General features: G+C 35.0%; 3 protein-coding genes across 3 annotated transcripts in view; all 3 read right to left on the bottom strand.

Moving 5' to 3' along the window:
- Positions 1-25,379, bottom strand: part of LOC144451554 (serine/threonine-protein kinase mTOR-like) — a 109,220-nt gene that overhangs the window by 24,292 nt on the left and 59,549 nt on the right. The window lies entirely within an intron of this gene.
- On the bottom strand, positions 2,893-9,392 carry LOC144451556 (serine/threonine-protein kinase pdik1l-B-like). Its single transcript, XM_078142433.1, has 2 exons — positions 9,139-9,392; positions 2,893-4,820 (listed from the first exon to the last, which is right to left on the bottom strand). The coding sequence occupies exons 1-2, from the start codon at positions 9,204-9,206 to the stop codon at positions 3,317-3,319; spliced, it is 1,572 nt and encodes a 523-aa protein (XP_077998559.1). The 5' UTR covers positions 9,207-9,392; the 3' UTR covers positions 2,893-3,316.
- LOC144451558 (uncharacterized) lies at positions 10,717-22,417 on the bottom strand. Its single transcript, XM_078142436.1, has 2 exons — positions 22,174-22,417; positions 10,717-17,353 (listed from the first exon to the last, which is right to left on the bottom strand). Exon 2 carries the CDS (start codon positions 17,247-17,249, stop codon positions 14,820-14,822), a length of 2,430 nt encoding a protein of 809 aa, XP_077998562.1. The 5' UTR covers positions 17,250-17,353; positions 22,174-22,417; the 3' UTR covers positions 10,717-14,819.

Genomic DNA, 25,379 nt, shown 5'->3' with positions numbered 1-25,379 from the left:
TGTTTAACTAGGACCCCCCCCCCCCAACTGTTACCAGTGTTAGCAGCTTTTTAATACTATCATGATGAAGATAAACATGGTAAAAACTCCCATCAGAGAGATAAAAGATTTCATAGTTTGGCCACTAGGAGTGCTGTTCACTAGCTGTTTTAAGGCCTGAAATGCAATGAGGGCCAGAACAGTTAAGTATTGCAGTGTAAAGACACAACAGACACCATCTTGTTCTTGCTGTACTATTTCATCATTGACTACCAGTTATCAAAACATACCTATTACTGTATATAATGCTCTTTTAAGTGTGTGAGTGAGTTTCTTTACACACATTTTGTTCATGGCGTTGTGCATATTGCCCTACTTTCAGTGGCTATGACCAAATTCTAGGCTAATCCTTACCCTCACTTTGCCAAATCTGGGGCACCCTCTTGTAATCTTTATCCTCACTTCACCAAAACAACAACAACAACAACAACAACAACAACAACAACAACAACACAACAAAGGATATCGTAGGCTTGATGTTTAAACTAACTCTGTCTGTTGAAGTTTCTAATTTGTACAGATGGTAGGGGTCTTCAGACATACTATATTGACTCAACTCTTTAACTAATTTACACAGTGATGTGTTGAAAGATATCTAACAATGACCAAAATATGACTTTCCAGTTCTCCTGAGACCTTAAAATGACAACTGCTTCTTACATTAACTCCCCCCCCCCCCCCCCCCCCCTCAACAACGTACAATCCTTCAACATTTCACTAACTGTGTTTGGATCAATCCTCCTGTTAGAAAACAAATGATTATACCAACTTAGGACAGACTCAGAGGATGGGATGTTGTTTAGGAAAATGTTTTCAATTGACAATGTTTGTTATGGTTTCAACCAAGTGTAATCCTGTTGTGTAAATTGATTCTGGATTGTTTGGTCAAAGTGCCTAGCTGTCATATGTACAAAAACTTTAACAAGTCTTCAAGATTTGTGTTGTCTTTGTCCACCACCCAATATCTACAACTGGTAAAAATAAAGCTTTGACTTCAGACAACTTGTTTATTCTTCAACCTTACAGTCAACTTGAAAAAAATCAACTTTCCATTTTTCAATCTCTCCCTTGTGAAATAACAGTACCTTAGATGTTTCATCTCAAAAAAAAAAATTAAAAAAAATTATGAGTTGTAGCTATCAGTTTTATTTAACCCATCAAACTCAGTCAGTGCCAATGTACCACAGTTTACCTGCCTGTTGTATCAAATTAAATCATTTCAGTGCTAATGAACACCAGTCACTTAGTATCAAACCTATCAAATTAAGTCCTCGCCAATGTACCACAGTTTACCTGCCTGTTGTATTAAACCTATCAAACTAAGTCAGTGCCAATGTACCACAGTTTACCTGCCTGTTGTATCAAATTGTTTATTCATCTATCTATGATTATTCTATGACTCCAGTTATAAATTTAATACAATCATACTTTTTTCCATGTTCCTAAAATAATCAAAACTATACAACAGTGGCCAAAATAATTAAACAGAGTGTGAAAGAATACCGTGGGTATACCTTGGAGAGTCTGGCCCAATAAAGTTTAGAAATGAATGAACACCTTAATTTACATGGTGTAAGTGGTTGGATTTCAACTCATGCCATCAAAATACATGGTTGAAGTGATTGAATTTTAATCCATACCATAAAATCAAAAGTGATCACGGTGGGATTCCAACCCGGCCACACCACTGAAATGACTGGCTATCAGTTTGTATTGTACACCTTTGGAAAATGGCTAGTAGCCCCGGTAGCATTGATTATAATATAGCCCTATCAGACAACTAAACTAGCAGTCAATGGAAAACTAACCCTGGAGAACTAAACCATAAAATGTTGACGCAATCGATGGAATCTGTACTGTCTTTTCACAGTGTTTTTTGTACGTTACTGATGAGCAGTAATGCTCAAGGTGAATAAATAATTGTAATTGTTTTCAGTGTCACCTTGGTGTATATGAGTATTGGTTATAACAATCAAGACATCATTACAGTGTTAGAACCTTGTACAAAACATTGACAGGCTGCAGATAACTACATTGACCATGGACAATGAAGTCATTGTTATGGTAGCATTATTATAAAGCAGTTTACCTGGAGGGTTTTTAACTATAGGATATGGAGTCTACAAAGTTTGGGACAGTTATCAAACTCTGTTCAATACAATAGACTCAGGGTTGTCTTGATGGTATTCTCTTACATACCATACGCCAAATTCCTCAATGATAAAGGTTCCCCTCACAATGTTTTGAAACTGTTCCTGATAGCCCTTCTTTTAAACTGAGGTGCATGTTTTGTCTCAGTTAAAGGTACAGACTTAATTAGTAGGAGTTATTCAACAACACAACACTTTGTTTGATTATGCAATGGGGTTGACCAGTATGTGAACAAAATGAAAGGCTGGGATGGTTTGTCACTACATCAAACACCCTCTTCCCCCCACACCCCATTCTTCCACCACATCAAATACTTTCCTCCCCCAACATCCAACTCTTCCACCACATCAAACACCCTTCTCCCCTGACACCCCACTTTACTACAATGGCCTCAGCACTGTTGGACAAAGGTTCACTTTTAGAGTTGTAAGGTTGGTAGAAATGAATTCTCTGTACTTTCTAAGAATACAAAATGTAGCAAAGCTGTCTCACTTGTGTTTCCTGTTTATGGCAGTCAGTCTACTACTATCATTACTGCAGTTTTCAAACTTCCTCTCTAATCAAAACAAAAATATTAGTTCTGTGATTAATTAGCTCTCTCAAAATCCAAATTCATCATTTGCAAATAATTCATTTTAATGAGAATTACCCCCTCCCTCCCCATCAATGAGAATTACTCCCTCCCCCATCAAAACACCAACTAGGTATTCCCCATTTGTAAATAATCATCTTTTCAGTTTAATTAATGTTTAAAAACAAATTTGTTTAAAACCTTAAATCATACAGGTTTATGGGTATTTTGAGTCATTTCATCAGATATGTATAAGACAGAAATACGATAAACTAATACTTAACATATACATATGTACATTATGATTTCCCTTCCATTCTTACGACCTAAAATGGTCACTCCTTTTATCTTGGAAAACTTTGTTTAACTGCTTAGAGAGTTGGAACATTGGATTTAAGTGTGCCATTCTATTATTGGGATAGAAATTCATGGTTTCCAATTATACAATACTATGAACAATCATGGTTTCTGTGGATACCATACTATGGTATAAATTCATGGTTTCCATGGCTACAATACTACCATAAATTCATCATTTCCATGGATACCATATGTTCATGGTTTCCATGGTGGTTTGAAACGATTTATTGACACAAGACTACCAGTTCTGGGTCGCATAAGTCTTACAAGTCTGTCATTTCTCTTGGGTTCCTTTGGTGGATGTGGTACCCTTGCAGCAGTCAGAGGCCTTCGTCCTTTCACTGAATCTACTTTCATATCAGGCTTTGGTATGTTGGGTGGTTGTGGGAATCTCATAGTGAATGCAGTGTGTGGACGGCTAATCTTTGGTAACATCAAGTTCTTCTGTACCCGTCGCTGTGCTGGGGGACGTGGTACCCTTGATGCTGTATGAGGGCGTCCTAAGTGTTCAACACCATTGTTTTTCTGGACTTGTCGTGGTGGTGGTGGTCGTGGAGCGAGTAGGTAGCTTGGTGGCTTTGTGACCTTGATTTTCCAGGGTTCTAACTTTTCCTTGAATATGTACTTTGTATTGGCAACCATACCTGTTTTATCAATTCTTGGTAATTTCTCATATTTTACACCAGTCCTGGGACTGCTTGGAGGTGGATGTGGCATTCTTGTGAGTGATGATTCCGTCTCAGGATCTGAGGTTTTGGGAAGCTTTGCAACTTTCCTGTGTAGTACTGGACTAGCTAATTTCTGCTCCATAACAATAGCTTCCCTTCGCAGCATCCGGAATATTGACATAGCTGAAGGCCGATCAATTTCATCATATGAAAGCATGGAAGATATTCCCTGTTTTAGTTTCCGGCTGATGGGAAACCATTCTTTCAAGCGACATTCCAGGTTTGGGTTTTCCCTGAGGGCTCTCCCAACTGACATGATACGTCCATGACTACGGAAGAAATAAACTAAGTGACCCTGCCATGTACATTTTTCAATCAATGCAAAGAAAATGACTCCGAGTGAAAACACATCAGCTTTCTCTGTATACGAATGTCCAAAGACTTCTGGGGCCATGAAGAATTCAGTTCCACAGAACGTTGTCATTAGATGGCGTCCAACTAAAGACTCGCACACTTTCGCGAGTCCAAAATCAGCCACTTTGGCCTGGATTTGACCATCCTTCATGGTCATAAGTATATTCTCAGGTTTAAGGTCACGGTGGACAATACGTTTTTCGTGGAGGAAACTGACAGCATCTGCAAGTTGTTTCATGATGTCGCGTTTGATGGTGTTATTTCTTAGCCTTTCTCCTTGTAAGATGAATTCGTTGAGAGTTCCATGGGGACAGTATTCCATTACCAACCAAATATTCAGGACATCGTGAACAAAGGTGGTGTGAACACCAGCAATTCGTACAATGTTATTATGGTCTAACTTGGCCAAAGCAAATAGCTCGTTCATGGCATCACTCACTTTAGACGGTGCATCACATTTCAGCTTCTTACCAGCAAACACTTCACCTGTGTCTCTGTTCTTCAACAAAGAAATCTCACCGAAAGCACCCCGTCGCAATCTTCCTATCTTGTTATACTTGGCCATGTCAATCGGAGCTTTCGTCCCCTTTGGTGTCAAACTTGGTGTGATCGGTTGGCTGTGAATCAAGGAATAAAAAGTATTAATTCCCTTGTTGATATGTCTATAATGAGACACAAGTCATTAAATTGCCTGCCACAACCTAAACTATACGTTGGAACCCACTGAGAAAATGAACCGAAAAAGTTGGCAAAGTGCCAAATATAATACGAAGCAAAGGAACATAACGAGTATCAGCTTAAGTTCCTTAATATACACAAAGAAGTTGTTTACAAAGTGGGTAAAATCATCACACGATTGGAATTTCAAATTTACACTTATCATATTATAAATCTTACTTTACATTAAAAATTATACACGCAACATGCTGAATACAAAAAATACCGCCAATGGCGTTGTAGCACAACTGTAGTTTTTAAAAATGTTTATCCATATGCTAGTCTATGCTAACAATAGGTGTTTATTTGCTGAATAACTATCCAGTTGCCTATCCAACCATGTTGCTATCTTTACGATAAATGCTATCATTTGGCTGTTGCTATGGGCGTGGTCATGTTGTTAGATATATTTGCATACATTTGTGTATGTTTTTGTTCACTTGTGTATGAATTCCTGATATTGTCTTTGCAATATACGTGATCATTTGGCTGTTGCTATGGGCGTGGTCTTGTTGCTAGGAAAATTTACATACATTTTTTGAATGTTTATTCAATTGTCTATTAAACCCTGTTGTTATCTTTGTGAAATACACCACCGTTTGGCTGTTGCTATGGGCGTGGTCATGGTTACTAGGGTATTTGCATACATCTTTTTAAATGTTAATTCATCTGTCTTTCTATTCCTGTTGTTATCTTTGCAATATACGTGATTATTTGGCTGTTGTTATGGTCGTGGTCTTGTTGCTATGCAAATTTACTTACATTTTTTGGATGTTTATTCAATTATCTATTAAACCCTGTTGTTATCTTTGTGAAATACACCACCGTTTGGCTGTTGCTATGGGCGTGGTCATGGTTGCTAGGGTATTTGCATACATTTTTTGAATGTTTACTCACTTGCTTACCAGATGATGTTGTTATTTGACCAAAATATACTGCCATTTGGTTGTTGCTAAGGGCGTGGTCATGGTCGCTAGGGCCAATTTTGTCAAAATGTTTTTAAGAAAATCTGCAGAATAACAGTTTCAGAAACATCTCGCCAAGTTTCAGACTAATTGACCAAGTACTTTTTGAGATATAAGTTTTTGACCAAAAATGAACATTTTTACACCTAATTTGCATATCACTCATGGAATCATGGTAAGCTTAATATTTCTTCGTCCATACATCCCTAGATACATTCCCATTAAATTTCAGCCCAATCTGCTCAGTAGTTTTAGAATGATAGATTTTTAACCAAAAAGACACATTTTTAGCCCTAATTTGCATATCACTGATGGAATCATCCCGTCATGAACAAATCTTACTTTACACCACCTTAAGAATGTTCCCACCAAATTTCGCACCAATCTGCCCAGTAGTTTCTGAGTTTAAGTTTTTTGACCAAAAATCACATTTTTTGACCCAAATCACACACCTGTGATGCGATCATTTTGATTTGAACAATTTCCCAACTAGACACCCAAAGTAATGGACCCACCAAATATCGTGGCAATCGGTTCAGCGGTTTTTGACTTTAAGTTGTTTACACACACACACACATCCACACACACACACACACACACAGACAGACAGACGCCGGGCGATCCCTATAGCACTACTGAACAAGTTCAGTTGTGCTAAAAAATGTAAACAAAAGAAGACTGGCGTTATTGTATACCTGATTACTGATTAAGAGACCAATTTAATACCTGTGAAATTAATGAATGTCAGCAACCATTGTCTGGTGTGACTAAATGGGCTATGAAATTAATGAGATTGTATCACTATTGTTTGGATTTTTTACAACAATAGAAAACAATAGATAATGAGGTAGTATAACACTAACACCCACCAAAATATTGACAACTCAACTCATTGTGTTTCTTATGGCCAATAGATTACTCATTACTCACTCAGTAATGGTTGATCGAAGGCCCCAACTCTCCACATCCAAAATAATTTCTTGGTCAGCTCATGTTAGCAACTGCCGCGATGGTTGTCATAACTGAACTAAACAGGAGAAGGGTAAAATGACGGACTGTCTGGTGTTGCCCAGCCAGGTAATTTTGATCTCCCCTACATTTCACCCCATTGTGTTTTGATGCGTGGTACTATTTTGGATGCTGACTTGGAAGTTTGATGTGCACACTATGACTTGCAACACCCAGTCACCTTTTTTAACATACACAAAAGGCTTTTCATATTGCTGCCGAGCAGCCATTCATAATGAAATTTTTGTTCACCTATCTCTGTCTGGAAATTTTCGTTTTACAATTTTCACCTGCCACAGTCTGGAAATGACTTTACAATGTTGTCAAACTCTATTGACTAACCTTTATGCTAAAATGGGCATATGGATGAGGATTGGGTATTTATTTTGGATTTTTAATTAAAGAAACAATTTTATCATGGCTTCCTACTTGAAAAATCAATGTGTAACAATATATGCCAAATCTTTGTTTGCAACTTAATACAGTGCAAAAACCTTAAAAATATGTAAAAAAAAATTGTTATTGTTTGTCACAAAAGTAATGAATGATTTTTGGAATACTTTGTGATTGTTTTGTTTTTATAATACATAATTTTATTTCTGAAAAGGTATTCACTCTTTTGCAACTGTACAGAAATTATCACAGGGGGAAACTTGGAAGTATCAAATCAGAACATTAGACTTTTAAAAAATCTTTAAATTTTTAATTTTTTCATATTGGAATTATTATAAACATTGAATCTATTGATATTTGTTGTGAGTTCAAAATATTTACTTTATGATAAAACAAACTTTATTGAAGGTGGCACCCTGTCAATCTAGCTCAAGATAAGATTTTCCACAATGACCACATTATACATTGTACAGTACATGTACCAGCACTCTACATGACTCTGGGAAACCTTTTGTTACACATATTGGCAATTTGCCAAATACAGTTATTTTAAACAACAACAAAATGCAAATTTAAGAAATATTGAATACCCTTTTAATCACAATACAGTATATTTGGAATGAGAGTTTACTGAAATCTGTTATCAATATGTTGAAAATAAACATATTTCACTAGGTAGCAGGACAATAACTTAAAGTCTGATGTCTATTACTCGACGTAATTTGTAGCTTAATGTACTATAACGTCTTTGATGTTGCTTAGCAGTTGTCGACCCTATCAAACAACTTTGGACTCTTAATTTGAAGTCAGGAATGTCTAAGTGACCCACTCAAGTCAAACGGCTAAAAATAATTTTTGTCAACTGTGTCTTTATAACATAGAGGAATATTACACTGACAAAATTGGCATATTCCTTATCATTTCACATAATGAAAACAATGCTAGCGAGTAATTTAAGTTTGCTAAATATGATATTTAATGAGATGAGTTTCCTGTAAGTATTTCTTAGATAAAAATCTGTGTTTTAAATTTGGTCTGCCCCTCTTTGAGCATAATTTCAGTGCAAATATTAAATTTGATTGGTTGAGGAAGTCAGCCAGGCATATTTTAGTCATTTTTAAATCATTAGAACACTGGGGAAACACTTGAAATTAAGTCAATTAAACAACTCTTAAATTCATATAACATTTCTTAATTCCATAGAAACATAATGGTATCTTATCACTTAATTAGTTTTAATTTCTGAATTACCTGTAGGTACATCTGTAGTAAACTAAAATCTTTACACATGGTATGACTCTATGGTGAAATAACCTATTGTTAATTAACAGTCTTTTGGAAATATTTCAATGCTTTGGGATTTTGAGGACATATTTTTTAGAAATCAAGAAAAAATTACACTACAGCCAACAAAAATAATAATTTAACTGGTTAAGTTTTCAAGGTTACAATGTTCTAGTTACTGATTCTTGCAATGGATATTTACAGAGTTTATCAAAAACTATATTTTTTGGTTCAAATAAACTGAAGGTCACACCCTATGTTTCAATTTGGCAATGTTTCAAAGCATCGGTGACACGTATATTTCTTCCATAATGACTGAACATTACCAGAATTAATTGCTTGAAATATTGTTCTTTAGACACTTCAATTCTCTAATGTAGTAGGACATTTCTGGATTTGAAGTCACAGATAACAGAAAGTGGTAGAGCTATGGCCTAGAGTTTGATGGAGGTCATATGAAAGGACTTGCATCATCGTTATTTGTGGCGACAATTATTCTTCTACTCAACAGACTACGGACTCTGCTATGTTAAAAACACACACATACATGTTTAGATGTAATACTTACTAGGTCATGATGTCAGACTGGTTCAACTTCTCAAACCCTGGTGGCAAGAATGGCAGTCGGTCCAGCATATTGGTGGACAGTTTTCAACGGAAAAAAATCTCTCAGCTGTGTGAACAGTCAGTCCGGATACACCTGTATGTTACGATACACTGACGTGTTCTGTTGAAATCATTCTCAGAGAAAACCTCCACTGTGTGACTCACTGCCTCTTTGAGAATCCACCCAAATTATCCTCTGTTTTGCGAGTGCTGAAGTCGACCTTAGTGACTTTTCAGAAATCAAAGCAACAGGTAGTTATAGTAGTTAGCAAGAACAATAACTTGAGTCATTGTTTTCAGATGCTTGCCTGTTTTTATTTACTTAAAGGAGGCCGCCAAGCTCCATTCATACCTGTTGTAACATGCATAAACTAGACTGTTATTTAAATTTTTCAATAGGGGGGAAGACCTCATTATTTACCCAATGATTACAACACACTGACTATGCAGGTCAAAGGTCAGATCTTTGGCACACAGCCAGCACTACTCACACAGTCATGTATCTTGAATCACTCAAAACTGTGTTTGTTGTCTGGAATAACTATGGCAACACAATAAATATTAAACAGGTTTTATTAGCATTTGAATAACGAAATTCACAAATGGACAACTAAAAATTTTGAAGTTAAAATCTAATTGAGGAGAAAAATGAGTTTTCAGCAAATGTCATTCCTTGCTTTCTAAATGTATGGTTTTACGACAAAACACCTGTAGAGTTTCTATATACCTATTAAAATTGATGTCTTTGTCAAGGGAATACACTGATTAAATCTCCCTATTATCCTGTCAAGACATGGCTTCCTTTACAATAATCTTAAATGTTTTTTAAAAATCTATGTCATTTTCTCATATCTTGTACAAAGTTTTCAAAAGGTTTTTGTTTATCAAATCTATTTGTTATCTATTTGTTTATGGATACCTATAAAAATAATCATTTTAATTATTTTGAAAACTATGCAATTTTCTTTCACATCTCTGTACATGTGTTTCAAGCACTGCCACATATTTAACACATACTGTAAGTGTGGCACATCATCAAATATCACATTATGAGAATATGTCTGCTTTTCGAGAAAGGGAAGCAAACAATACAATATTCAGAGTCCCTGGCTGACAGGAAAACAGTCAATACAATATACATGGTCCCAGGTTAAGTACAAACTATACTCTAAATACATAATGTGTGTGCCTTTCATAACAAAATATATTAGCCTTATACCTTTTTTCTCTTCACATATAAGAAAATGATAAAACTGACCTGGCAATTAAAAAATGATAGTAAATGATTGCCTAGGTTTGATTGAGTTTACTTTTCAATAAACAGTATCTCAGGACAGGTTTATGTACAATTTATGTCCTATATTTTTCACAACAAAATATATCCTTTTTTTCTCTTAACACATGACAAAATAATAAAATTGGCAATCAAATACTTTACAGAATCCAAGTTTTAATATCTAGGTTTGACTGAATTCATTTGTCAATATACATGGTCTCTGGACAGGTTTATGTACAAATTGTATTATACCATGCAGAAGCTAAATTAATGACTTTGAAAAGAAAATATAGATTTGTACCCTGGGTATTCTACATCACAACAACTTGTGTCTATAAGTCACAGATTCTGAGGTGCTTGAAATGTTCCACATTGACTCAGTATTTAATAATTTATGCTTGAGTTGGTATAATTGTCTTCAGTCAAGATGACAGCAGCTAAAATCCTGGTGTCAAATTTCACCTTTTTAGCTCTTGTATTTTTTATTATGGGATAAAATAACTTAAGACTCGAATGGCAAATCAAATATTCTGAAATTTATTATTTTTGTCATTGATGAAAAGTTTATTATAAAATCTACCTGAGTTTCTACATTAACTATGGTTTAAACCAAACAATAGCAAAATGAACATAAACCAATGCATTTTACTAGATACCCTAAAATATGCCATAAGTATGACCAGTTAGAGATCACAAGTACCACAATCTCTATAGAAAGTTATTTGTTGTACTTTGTATAAGCCATACATCACAGATAGTCTTTATTATACCTTAGCCTTCCTGTACATTAGTCTGTAAAGTTCGTTGTGACGGGGCGCCCTCACACATTGGTCAAGAGGAGGCTAGTGAGGGTGGAGCAACATGACATATCCTACAGTCTAACTGTACATAAGCCTGTAAGGTATGCCGTGACGGGGCGCCCTCACACATTGGTCAAGAGGAGGGTGGAGCAACATGACATATCTTACAGTCTAACTGTACATAAGCCTGTAATGTACGCCATGATGGGGCGCCCTCACACATTGGTCAAGAGGAGGGTAGAGCAACATGACATATCTTACAGTCTAACTGTACATAAGCCTGTAATGTACGCCATGATCGGGCGCCCTCAGACATTGGTCAAGAGGAGGGTGGAGCAACATGACATATCTTACAGTCTAACTGTACATAAGCCTGTAATGTACGCCATGATGGGGCGCCCTCACACATTGGTCAAGAGGAGGCTGGTGAGGGTGGAGCAACATGACATATCTTCCAGTCTACCTGTACATAAGCCTAGGATATCAAATCATAGCTAAAACATTAAATAGATACAGTGAGTACAGGGTGAGTTGAATTTCTTGCTAGTTTCACATCTTAAAGTGAGCTTTTGTCAGGAAACAGTTTACAAAATTAACTAATTATCAAATGTGAATGACGTGACAAAATGAATGAGTCCAAACTCATGATTCCATTCCATATTATTTTATGATGCAGCTTAGTTCTACCACATGAAGGCAGTATATACACTGCACTCTGTCAGCTGAACATGGGGCTATGCAATAACTGCAATGAGCCACTAATTTATAACAAATCTTGCTTCTCAAAAATTTCATTCCGAAAAGCAAACTAAAGAAATATCATGCAAATAATCAAATAAAGTTATTTCAATAAGAAAATATTCACCTCAGTACAAGAAACCAAATAAATTTCGTGCATACAATCAAATAAAATTTCAAAATCTGCAATCTTTACAACTTTTTAAGTCATAAAACTTCCTAGAAAACTCTAAACAAAAGAAGAAAAATAAGTTTCCAATTTGCCATCACTATAAATATTTCTTTCTTTTGACCACTAGTGACTAAAACTTGACCTCTGAACTCTGAAATCATAGCTAGCTATTTTTATATATTGATACATGATATTATATGCTACATTCATACATACCATAACAATAGATTTGTGTATTTACCTAGTAACAAAATAAAAATCAAACACCACTGCTCGGACACACATTTTGATTCAAGAATGTTATAACCTCATATTCTGAAGTACCACATTTTTTAATTAACTGTCTAAGAAATGAATAAGCATCTATAGTTTTTGCAGTTAATTTGTTCATTGACAAGAAAATTAAAACCCATTCTCAGTTAAAGTTATATTGAAATAGATGTCAAAATATTATCAGAATTAAACCATTTTGGATTCCAAATATTGTGTATAGAAAAATAATCGATAGTCGATTTACTTGAAAACAGGACGGTGTACCACAAAATTTCTTTTATCATTTCAAAAATACTCTCAAAGTTACATCTGAAATTAGAGGAACAAGTGTTCAATGCCATATGGAAAAGTGTGGAGAACAGTGATGACAGTTGTAACAAGTGTTCAATGCCATATGGAAACGAAGTATGGAGAACAGTGATAAAAGTTGTAACAAGTGTTCAATGCCATATGGAAACGAAGTGTGGAGAACAGTGATGACAGTTGTAACAAGTGTTCAATGCCATATGGAAACGAAGTGTGGAGAACAGTGATGACAGTTGTAACAAGTGTTCAATGCCATATGGAAACGAAGTGTGGAGAACAGTGATGACAGTTGTAAAACCTAGCCAAATGATAAGGTGATGTCATAGAGGTCCATAAAATCAATTTCAATTTTATATAGTCTTGGTTACCCAGACTAACTGCTAGGGGCTCCACTACAAGACCTCCCAGATCAGATATATTGGGGAAATAAAACCAAAGTTTTCTGCACCGGATTTGTATCCAAGAAGTGCATTCTGGGGAAAACTTCATGTCCAGCATTGCATGCTGAATGATCCAAGTTCCTCTGCAGCATTTTTGTATGTCTCAAGTGAACAGGCCTTGTAGGCTCATTCTTCATGACTTCAGAGAAATGTACTGCATGATTTCCAATGTGGGAAAACTTTGGAATTACACTTCCCCAGAGTCTAATAGTGGTGTCCTATATGGTGTGTGTCTGGGTAAATGCAACTATAAACTTTATATAGCTTCTATAGTACCCATACAAAAACATTTTTTATGGCCTTAAAGTGTCTCATTTTAATGTTGCACCTGATAGTCAGTTATACAAGATATTTCTAAACAACAAGGGTATGTATGGAGTGAAATTGAACTTTCTATCTCAAAATTATTTTTCTTCTGAACTTCATTTTCAAAATATTTAGGATTAGTAAATCATATATTGGTTGATGTTTAATTAAAAAAGCCAAAACAAGGAAAAAATTGTCAAAACTTCATTTTGAAAATGTTAAGACTAGTACATATATTATCAAAGTAGTCATAAAGTTGTTGGTTAAAACACTACAACAAGGTAAGTACATGGCATTGCATTGTAAGTTATATCTGTGTGTGTTTTTTAATGTCTTCTTCACTTTGTTACAATGGAAACCAGTTATTAAGTTAAAACACATCATTGTCTGGGTCAGCAAATTTGCTACTAACATTATTACTTTATAATTTGTATGGGTTGACAAGAATCATTAAGTTTCTAACATTACTAAATCTTTTGTATTGTCTGGCACAACAACATTCATAACATTGCTACATTTCATTGTCTAGTTTGACAAAAATCTGACTAACATTGCTACATTTTATTGTCTGGCTTGTCAAAAATCTGACTAACATTGCTACATTTTATTGTCTGGCTTGTCAAAAATCTGACTAACATTGCTACATTTTATTGTCTGGCTTGTCAAAAATCTGACTAACATTGCTACATTTTATTGTCTGGCTTGACAAAAATCTGACTAACATTGCTACACTTTATTGTCTGGCTTGTCAAAAATCTGACTAACATTGCTACATTTTATTGTCTGGCTTGACAAAAATCTGACTAACATTGCTACATTTTATCCACTAGGCATGGTTGGAGTAATGCACATCTGAAAAAAATGACATTAATTTGCTATAATGTGTGATTTGGCAACAATCTGGTAAGATCATGATAGCAAAATAAATGTGGCATTATTGCCATGATTGTTGTTATGACAGATTATGAAAAAAGCAATGTGTAATTGGATGGTAAAATACTTTACAACAGTAAATTGGAAATAAGTGTGATGTTTTGATCCATCTACTACAAAGACCTGGTTCACTTTGCTTGATCAAAATCCACAGTAGGGAGATCAAAATGTCCCATTCACTAGTCCAAAGTAACTTTATTTTACTGTCCTATTGATTCTTGGAACCATAAAATTATATTCCCCAATATTTAATTAGTGAGAGTTTTTTTCAAGCCAGCTAGGCAGTACAATGTAGCAAGGTTTAAGATTGTTGTTGAGCAAGATGACGCTTTCAAGTCAACTAGCTTCCACTGTAAATTGTAATTATACTTTTGTAGCACTGCTGTCATTTTCTAAACATTACATGTGGTATTGTTGTTCTTTTATTAGTCTAAGACTATCAACAGGTGATTTGCCATGCCTTTGTCCTGGAGTTCTCTCATCATGAGTTCCTCTATGACGTGGCATTTTTTCTCGATGTCCATGTTTTTGTCTCCTTTCATTTTCTCTTGTCACTTGTTGTCTAGTCCTCACTGGTGAAGAGCAAACAGCATCATTATCACTATCGTCATCCTGATCATCATTATCATCATTATCATCATTGTCATCATCACTTGAGTAGTTTCTGTTAGTCCTATGCTTTCTGTGTGGTCTATCGTCCACATTCTTCTTATGACCATTCTCCCTAACATCCCCTGCATAGTTCTCTTCCCTATCTTTTTTCCTCTTTGCCACGTGTATGCTATCAATTATCCCTAAGTTTTCCCTGGACTTCCTAGCTGCTGTTCTCCGCTTTTCCCTTTCCAACAATTCTTCCTCCTCTTCCCATGATATCCGACCATCCTCCAAAACTACAGGTGATGAATGACGCTTTTGACGTTCTGCATGTCTGCTTTTCTTGTCTATTCTATTCCTAGCAACTACAACACTATCCAAAGCATCTGACAAATCTGTAGAGCTTCTCACACCTGGGTCACTCTCTTGAGAGAGCTTTCTTGTACGTATCATTGGTTGTTGAGTCCTACAACCAGAAGAGTCTGCAGAGAGTTTACGTCTTCTTGAACGGGGACTAAGTTCTTGCTCATTCACTGGCATGGAGCCATACCCATGATCTTTACTTCCTGGAGGAGTAAGACTTCTTCTAGGATTGCTTGGAATTCTATCCTGTCTTTCCCTAGATTGACGTCGTTGTGGTGGACTTGTCATACCGGTATCTACAATAGGCAGAGGGTGTGGTCGAACCGGCTTCCTTCCAATACCATCTTTCTCTTTTTGTCTTAATTCTCTCTCTAGACGGTCTTTCAATCTCATTTCTTTGAACTGCTTCCCAACATCGTCCATCTGTGCTGCTTCTGTTTCCTTCTTTCTTCTTTGTCTTTCCACGTGTTTCTGTATAGCCTGTTCTTGAGTAAGAGATTTCTTTCTCGGTTTATTTTCACCTTGTTCCAAGTCTTTCTTAGGTTTATCATGCTCTATTTGATCAGTGTTCATTTCATCAACTCTCCTCGCATTTCTCTCTTTCCTCTGATCTCCTCTGACACGATGTTCTCTTGGTACTCTCTGAACAACACCTTCCTCCCCCTCATTCTCATTTCTTTCTCTCTTTTTATGTCCTTCATCTTCTTGTCCAGACTTCCTTCTTTCTGGTTTAAGTTTCCTGTGATCATCCTCCTCATCACCATCATCATCACCATCATTATCATCATCATCATCATCATCATCATCATCATCATCATCTTTTTTATGATGCTTTTCCTTTCTTGCCCTTGTTTTCACGGGACTTCTCCGAACCTGTTTCCTTTGTTCATGAACTGTGACCTGATTCTTCTCCTCATCCCCTTCCTCCTCGCTCTCTGCAGTTGATGAAGAATTACATGTAGTAGACACTTTACGTTCCTTATTATGGTTTCCACAACTTCCACTACTTCCTGACAATCCCACAGAATCAGAACCTTCACAGTTAAACATGACTAAGAGGTTCTCAGCTGTAGGACGTTGTCTAGCTTTAAAGGCAACCATTGACGTGATTGCTGATTTCAATTCCATACTGATGGGTATGGCTTCTGGCATTTCAGGTTTGTACAGTTTGTCTCTGAACAAAGCCCTTCCAAGAGGAAGAGTAAAACCGTTCTTTTCATAAGCAATGGATAGTTTTCCTTTTATGGTTGCATTTAGCAAAAGTGCAATGTAAATGACACCTAATGCAAAAATGTCAACTTTCTCATTGTAACGTTCCCTGTATACCTCCGGTGCCATGAATAATTCAGTCCCACAGAAAGTCTCCATGATACGACGGTCGGAAACAGATTGTACAAGTTTAGAAAGTCCAAAGTCGGAGACTTTAGCTTGAACTTCACCTCTCTTTACTGTAATTAATATATTATCAGGTTTTAAGTCTCTATGGACAATATCTTTATCGTGGAGAAACGCTACCGCGTCGGTCACCTGAGTCATGAGTTCTAGTTTCAAATGAACATCTTGTAGTCTATTCTTTTGATACATGTACCTATTGAGAGTTCCTTCATTACAATATTCCATCATCAACCACACATCCCAAGTATCTTGTCGTTCTTGATTTTTGGTGGTGATAGTATCTAAGATAGCTACAATATGTTTATGCTGTACCCTTGATAATAGCATAATTTCTTTCATGGCATCTGTATGTTTTTCTGGTGTGTCACATCTAAGTTTCTTTCCAGCAACAAGATCTCTTCTCTTTTCATCTCGGAAGAGGAGCACAGATCCGAAGGCTCCCCGGCCAATTTTTTCTATTTTCCGATAGTTATCCATAACTCCAGATTCATTCAGACTAATCAGTCAACTTTCCTTGGTCAGTCATTCCTATAACGTAACGATATGGAATCAAATCAGCATACTTGTCAAATTGACATCATCTGAAAGGTCAAAATAAAATTACAATCTTTTGATGAGAAATAAATCAACTGATTCATCATTGTAAAACCACACAGTCTGACATCAGTGGAAAAATATGCTATGGTCGGCAAGAATTAACTATAATAGAAGTCAAATGAAAGTCACCTAATTATTGATTTTGAATAAAGTCAAATGGACCTGAGATTTTGTTAAGGATAGCAAATTCCCTCTTACTCATGTACATGTACATTAATAAGTGTTTTTAAAACTTATAAAAGAAAGTAATAAAAAGTATACAATTTCTCTTTTCTGTAACAGTTACTGTAGTTCTAAATAACTTGTCATAAAAGTTTGTCAAGAGATCAGGGTTGAACAACAATGACGCATAGTATCTAGACTTGACATATTAATTAGTATTATAAAACTTTAAAGGCAGAAGGTATTTTCACTTCTTTTGTTCCTTCACCTCGTTTAAATTTATATGAATGGTAATATATTATGTGGGTTATATTTAGCACAGTGAAAACACTAAACCTGAAATTCCACTAAAAGTTCATAAAATGAATAGTTACTACTCACAAACAGCAAAATTTGGCAAATCCATAACTGTTTAACACATCTATTACAAGTACCTCAGGTTTATTGTTTACCTGACTAAAACTATGTTATGTATTGATCCCTACTTGTGAATATCAGCAATGTAATATGTAGTGTGGATGTCAATGTGGTTTCTAACTAAATGGTAATATTACTGTATAGGAACTAGACTATGTAATATGTACTGTGGATGCCAATGTGGTTTCTAACTAAATGGTAATATTACTGTATAGGAACTACATTTTGTAGACTATGTAATATGTAGTGTGGATGCCAATGTGGTTTATAACTAAATGGTAATATTACTGTATAGGAACTAGACTATGTGGTTTATAACTAAATGGTAATATTACTGTATAAGAACTAGACTATGTAATATGTAGTGTGGATGTCAATGTGGTTTCTAACTAAATGGTAATATTACTGTATAAGAACTAGACTATGTAATATGTAGTGTGGATGCCAATGTGGTTTCTAACTAAATGGTAATATTACTGTATAAGAACTAGACTATGTAAAATGTAGTGTGGATGCCAATGTGATTTCTAACTAAATGGTAATATTACTGTATAGGAACTAGACTATGTAATATGTAGTGTGGATGCCAATGTGATGTCTAACTAAATGGTAATATTATTGTATAGGAACTAGACTATGTAATATGTAGTTTGGATGCCAATGTGATTTCTAACTAAATGGTAATATTACTGTATAGGAACTACATTTTGTAGACTATGTAATATGTAGTGTGGATGCCAATGTGGTTTCTAACTAAATGGTAATATTACTGTATAGGAACTAGACTATGTAATATGTAGTTTGGATGCCAATGTGGTTTCTAACTAAATGGTAATATTACTGTATGGGAACTAGACTATGTAATATGTAGTGTGGATGTCAATGTGGTTGCTAACTAAATGGTAATATTACTGTATAGGAACTAGACTATGTAATATGTAGTGTGGATGTCAATGTGGTTTGTAACTATATCATATGGTAATATTACTGTATAGGAACTAGACTATGTAATATGTAGTGTGGATGCCAATGTGGTTTCTAACTAAATGGTAATATTACTGTATAGGAACTAGACTATGTAATATGTAATGCATCATAGGGGTCAGGTATAGGGGTTACTGGCACAGGGACTTAACTATCTGACATGACAATGTCCGGCACCTAGGTAGAACCAGATGGCCAAGTCTCTGGACTCGTAGTAGAAATAAAAAACAACAACTCAAACTTCTAATGTCTAATCACAGGAATGCACTGTCAGATAAATGACTGAGTATTTCTTTTCTTACTTTCTGATACACATCACCTAATTTTTACTTTTATCTTCTCTGTTTCTACATGCATACTTTACAAAAAAATTTGTTTTAATATATACAGACTATTCCTGTTCTATTAAATTCTACAGTAACATTGAAACAGGTGGAAATTGAATTCCTTATGACTGGCATGAATTCCAGGCTGTCCTATTCTTTAGTATACAATATTAACTACCCTGTAGTTAGCAAGTTGTCTTATTCTGTTCTAAATTATGAGAAGTATATGATATAGCCTTAGAGTTGTCATGGATTCCTGCTAATGTAAATAAAGTCATTTATCATGTACCTAATTAATTAGTATTAACGGCACTAATATATGAGGTAATTTTTTATCCAAGTGACCTTTTATTGACATCTGTAAACCATAAAAATCTACATTACAATTCAATTTGTCTTTTGTGTGAAACCACCTGTTTAGAAACTATGCTATGTGATTTAGTTACTTAGTATGTATGTATATATGTGTATGTATATGTGTATGTATGTATGTATGTATGTATGTATGTATGTATGTATGTATGTATGTATGTATGTATGTATGTACCGGTATGTATGTATGTATGTATGTATGTATGTATGTATGTATGTATGTATGTATGTATGTATGTATGTATGTATGTATGTATATATGTGTATGTATATGTGTGTGTATGTATGTATGTATGTATGTATGTATGTATGTATGTATGTATGTATGTACGTACGTACGTACGTACGTACGTACAACGTATGTATGTATGTATGTATGTATGTATATATGTATGTATGTATGTATGTATGTATGTATGTGTGTGTGTATGTATGTATGTCTGTCTGTCTGTCTGTCTGTCTGTCTGTCTGTATGTATGTATGTGTGTATGTATGTATGTACGCATGTACGTACGTACGTACATACGTATGTACGTACATGTGTGTGTGTGTGTGTGTGTGTGTGTGTGTGTGTGTGTGTGTGTGTGTGTGTGTGTGTCCCTGACATATATAAGTTTAATGACCAAGTAACTCAAAAGACTTGTACACTTTTCATTAATTCTATAGTCAACGTTGAGATATTCTTGACCTTACATTTTGTAATATAATATTATAATTAGTATCTTTTATATGTTATTGGTACCCAAGTCTGAACCCCTCTGTAATCTGGGGGAGGGGCACCCTCATACTATATTGGTAAATTCTACCTCAAATCTTCAAGGAACAGAATCTGTGTGTTCTTATCTTTTCAAACTAATTTTATATTTTACAAACCCATCTTCAAACCATGGATCAATGTTATACCAGTCCTCGCAGCATTCATATTACATTATTGATATTAAAGATATTACGAAAATTTTAAGCTTTACCGTATCAATTAGTATTCTCATTACAATTACATGTAATTTATCATTACCAAATTATCCATACTAAATATCAAAGATTAACAGTTATCAGACAAGTGTTACACATGATAATTTATTTGAAGAATTCTAAAAATTCTACAGGAATTTCTGTAACCTTACAACATGGTGCAACACTGGTTCAAGTTATTTTCTCTGCTAACAAATCAACCTGATTAAAATATAATGTATTATGTCAGCTAGTTGTCGATTTTTATATCTCACATGTTTTTTATTACAAAATGTACATAAAATGACCTATAGACACTGATAGCCAACAAGTATATATAAAGTGATATATTTCATCTCAGTGTGAACACAAATCATCATCACTGCTGGATATGACGAGGAAGATTCAAACACAAATCTGTTCATTTCTGTCCACACTGAGATAAAGTGTAGCATTTCATATGCATGTGTGCCTCAGTGCCTGTATTTTGTTAGTATAGGTCATTAAAAAAATGAGGAGATGTAGAAAACATTGTGTTGCCTATTGATTCCTCGTTAATTGATTCCTAGTTAATTGATTTCCTAGAGTATTTGAAAAATCTCAAAAAGTAGGCAGAAATATTGCAAACCTTGACATTTTTGGCACTAAAATTTTGTGATTTTTCAGTCTTGAAACAGTTCTCAAAAACTAATTTTAATTAAATACTAAACCTGGTGTACTGTTTATCTACAAAGAGACATCTCACTCATTACTAATTTTCATGGGTTTTTTTTTCAGTGAAATAAGTGACAATGAATTGTTTAAAAGTGAAAATTTTCAGGTTTACAGTATACTAAACAAGTCCATGGAGAATTTCTGAAAGTAGCGGTAAAAATGTTGAAAAAAGAAGAAAGTAGATGTATGACTTTTGCATGCTACTGGTCCTAACATATCTGTAGATTGAATATACATGTAATTTCCTATATTAAATTTTCATGAACTACTTAAAATGGGAAGTTTTTATTCAATATTCAGTCTGTTACACAGAAGCCAAGTAATCAATTCACCAACAACAATATGCACAGACTACACAAACAATGTAGATGACGTCTATGGTACGTTTATGTACTCTTTTCAAAAACCTACACTGCCTGATCTCTCCGTTGTGCATGTATGCTACCTATAGCAACCAACTGTATTCTGGTTAACACAACGTTAAATAACTCAAAAGGAATACGACAATGAAAGCAGATATTAAACTAATTAATTTTTTATGATTTTGTTGTTTACCAGAAGTCCCTAACCTGAGAGAGAAGTATGTTGCTATATGGAACTTCAATCGAATGTTTTATAATAAATGACGTGACGTAAATGGCATGACGGAATTTCCATTTCACCTACAGATAAAATTATGTCATTCCTTTAAGAAATGTGCTACTTAATTATTCATTGATTATTTTAAGATGTTAACTTTCTCTGCTATTCTCTTCAATTAATGTTCACTAATTGTTAAAAGATAACGTCAGTGGATTAAGAACATAAACAGATACACTGTAAAAATACTCAAATCAAAATGGAGGTTTGTTACACACATGAGTCATAACAGTACTCACCTAGTAAGAGTGTAAACTGTGGTGACGCCCGTACCTTGAAGTGGAAAACTAGGACATGCTGCTGCTTACGCATTACCTTGAGTTGTTGATTTCAATGTGACCGAGACGTATTTAGCACTGAGCAATATCTAAGTACAAGCCTTGCTATAATAACCATACTGAGTTAACCTTTGTTTTGCTGTAACCCGTGTTTTGCCAAGGACATCCGGGTTTGTTAATAGTTAATGTGGAATCAATGCTGTGGGGAATTATGTGTCAACACAAAAGATGATTTAGTAGGTCACTCCTTCCACACATCATGTGACTACATTTGAATGTCTGTTGGAACTTTCCACATCTTAAGGACTGAACACAATAGGATAGCATTGAGTCTTTGATACATGTTTTTGTCAGGGTTGACAAACAACTGTACAATTTAGCCTATTCATACAAAAGACAGAACTTCCATGCCTAAGAAGAATCGCTGACAAGCACAGTGCAATGACTACCTCTTTGTGTTTGTTGGTACTGATTCAACAGGTAGTTGGTATGACCTTTGAACTATCACCTCCAAGAAAAACAAAGCCTGACAAACAACAGCCTGTTATAATACTATATATATTCATAATAACCTGTTATTTAAAACTATAAAACCTGCACATGTACAATGGAATGCTACTTGGCCTTGTCTGTTGTTTCAAATTATTTTCTTTTTTCATGAAAAAAACAAACACATTAACACTTATCTGATTTAGTCATCGCTAAAGAAAGCCATTCCTTTGTTGAGAAACCTTACCTAAAATGACAGTCTCAACTGTACTCACAAGATTTCCAAAAACTTTCCCACTGTTATTAACATGGAATCATTTAATCAGGAATATCTCCTCTTTGCCCCCACCCCCACCCCCACCCCCAACATATTTTTGTATCCTGATCAGGGTAAATCACCTTTGCCCTTAGAACACGAGCTCTGGCGCACGTAACTGTGACACAGTGTAGGAGGTAGATATAGATATGTATGCTTTCTACTCTGAAAGACTTACAAAAAAAGCCAAGAGTAGGACACAAGTTGTCAAGGACAATTTTTCAATATAAACCTTTGAAGAGTATTGTATCTGAAATAATGATATCTGCTTCATCCCAAATTGGGATAAACCAATGGAATATTCCTGACTGACATCAGGTCATCAAATGTTTAACAAAGAAATTAAAAAGGGTCAAATAAATATAGTTTGTTAAGTGTGATGTAGTACAGACCTTTCCACATGTAGAAAATTCAGTAAATATTCACTATGGGACTGAGTATGTGAGACTGGCATTCACATATACTAAGAAATAAATTGACAATTAAGATTATCTCTAATGAGTTCCAGCCAGGATGTTATCAGCTGTTGCAGTTACCATAGTAACTAGCATCCATTTTATATTCTCACAACAAACAGACTTAACATGATGAATCATTTCACCACACATAGGATGTACACATAATATAATGTGATTTACAGTAAGTATTGTAGATATCACATGAATCATTTCACCACCCCTAGGATGTACACATAATATAATGTGATTTATGTAAGTATTGTAGATATCATATAAAAAGTGAAATTTAGTCTTGGTTATTTGGTATGAATATACTCTAAGATCAAATATGAAACTTCATCCAATTTTAGGTATGGTCTTAAAATGATATTTTGAAACCATTAAACTGTTAAGTAATGTCTTTATCAAATACGCTTTAAAATGGCCACAGCAACACCATAATATGGGATACACTCATTCACTGGCCTCTCACAAGAGACTGCAAACAGTTACAAGCTTGTCTAATGTGAATAATCAGGAATGCCTTAGATATAAAGGCCATTGGATGACATAAGACAACTAATTTGTTACCACAACTCGTAATTGTTGTCCAATTTTTTATCTTTCTTTTGGGCATATATTTTTATTACAAAGCTGACACCTAGTAACTGAGTGATGATGCAGCAGTGTTTTTGTAAAGGTTAAGAACCCGGGTATTAATAGAAAAGGAAATATCTGGTAAAATTTGGATTACTGCCAACCAAACATTTTTGGAGTTATTTTTTATAGAAAAAATATCCTAGTAATAAAAATAAACGCTACAATTCCTAGATGTGGCATCGTTTCACATCCAATATTCTTTTAAATTTTGCTTGAAATCTGGTAAACTGTCTGGAGAACATGATTTTACCTACTTTAAATATTGATACACACAATCACCTGATTATTACTAATGACATCAGAAATCTCACATTAGATTAATTGTCATGAAATTTGGAGTACAAAGACAAAGTACACTCTTAGTGGCACTGACTACACACATCAGATTTTTAAATAAGATATCATGTGTCCTTGGTATCTCTGTCACATACACAAATAGATAAGCAACCAACAGGTATTATCGATATATGTTATCTGAACTTCAGGGTGTCTGCAGGGATACCAAATTATTTTCCAAAGTAAATGACAAAGCATACTCAGGGACTACAACTGAATGTAAAACATCTTATATCCCAAGTTAGCCAAGTTGAATGCATTTGACACAAAAATATGGGCTTTATACCCTGGTCGTTCTACACCATGACAATGCGCACCTATGTCATTAGTTTTACAAAATATGAATGTGACACAAGCAGTGATGGAGAGTGACAGCAAGATTTCCTGTAGGTTCTGTTTGAATGCATCACAACTTATTGTCTGAGGCACAATGAGAATTATACCACATACAAGCCAAGTTGAATATCTTTCAACAAAAACATGGGTTTTTATACCCTGGTCATTCTATGTCATGACAACTCCTGCCTACTACAACATAGTTTCTACAGTTCTAGAAATAAGAGTCACAACATTCAAAATCAACATTATTTTACTATCATATTATTCTCACATTTTTTTTCTTCATTCCATAGGAAAGTGATCTTAGGTTTTGTCACTACTTGTTTAGCTACATGGAGTGAAAAGACCCCTTAGGCCACTCGTCATATTTTCCTTAGCTGAATAAAGAAAAAAAAATCAGGGAATAATATTTCTAAGCCCTGGATAAGCTTCCCCCACTAGCAATATAAGATAGTGTACAGAGGTAGTAAGACTATGATACAGTACTAGGAACTCAAGAAGGAAGGAAGTCTATCTATCACTAGAGGAGATCTGAGGGGATAGTCCCCTTGTTCTGATTCCTATACCTAAAGTGGAGGTATTCCTAGAAC

Source organism: Glandiceps talaboti, chromosome 21 (genome assembly GCF_964340395.1).
Source record: "Glandiceps talaboti chromosome 21, keGlaTala1.1, whole genome shotgun sequence".
Taxonomy (NCBI): Eukaryota; Metazoa; Hemichordata; class Enteropneusta; family Spengelidae; genus Glandiceps; species Glandiceps talaboti.
This window is presented reverse-complemented; position numbering and strand designations above follow the sequence as displayed.

What these genes read in the sequence shown, in the direction of transcription:
- LOC144451556 (XM_078142433.1), bottom strand. Translation starts at nt 9,206, where the DNA reads ATGCTGGACCGACTGCCATTCTTGCCACCAGGGTTTGAGAAGTTGAAC. An exon ending in CAGTCTGACATCATGACCTA is followed by an intron (nt 4,821 to 9,138) that starts GTAAGTATTACA and finishes CTTGATTCACAG; the next exon opens with CCAACCGATCACACCAAGTT.
- LOC144451558 (XM_078142436.1), bottom strand. Translation starts at nt 17,249, where the DNA reads ATGGATAACTATCGGAAAATAGAAAAAATTGGCCGGGGAGCCTTCGGA.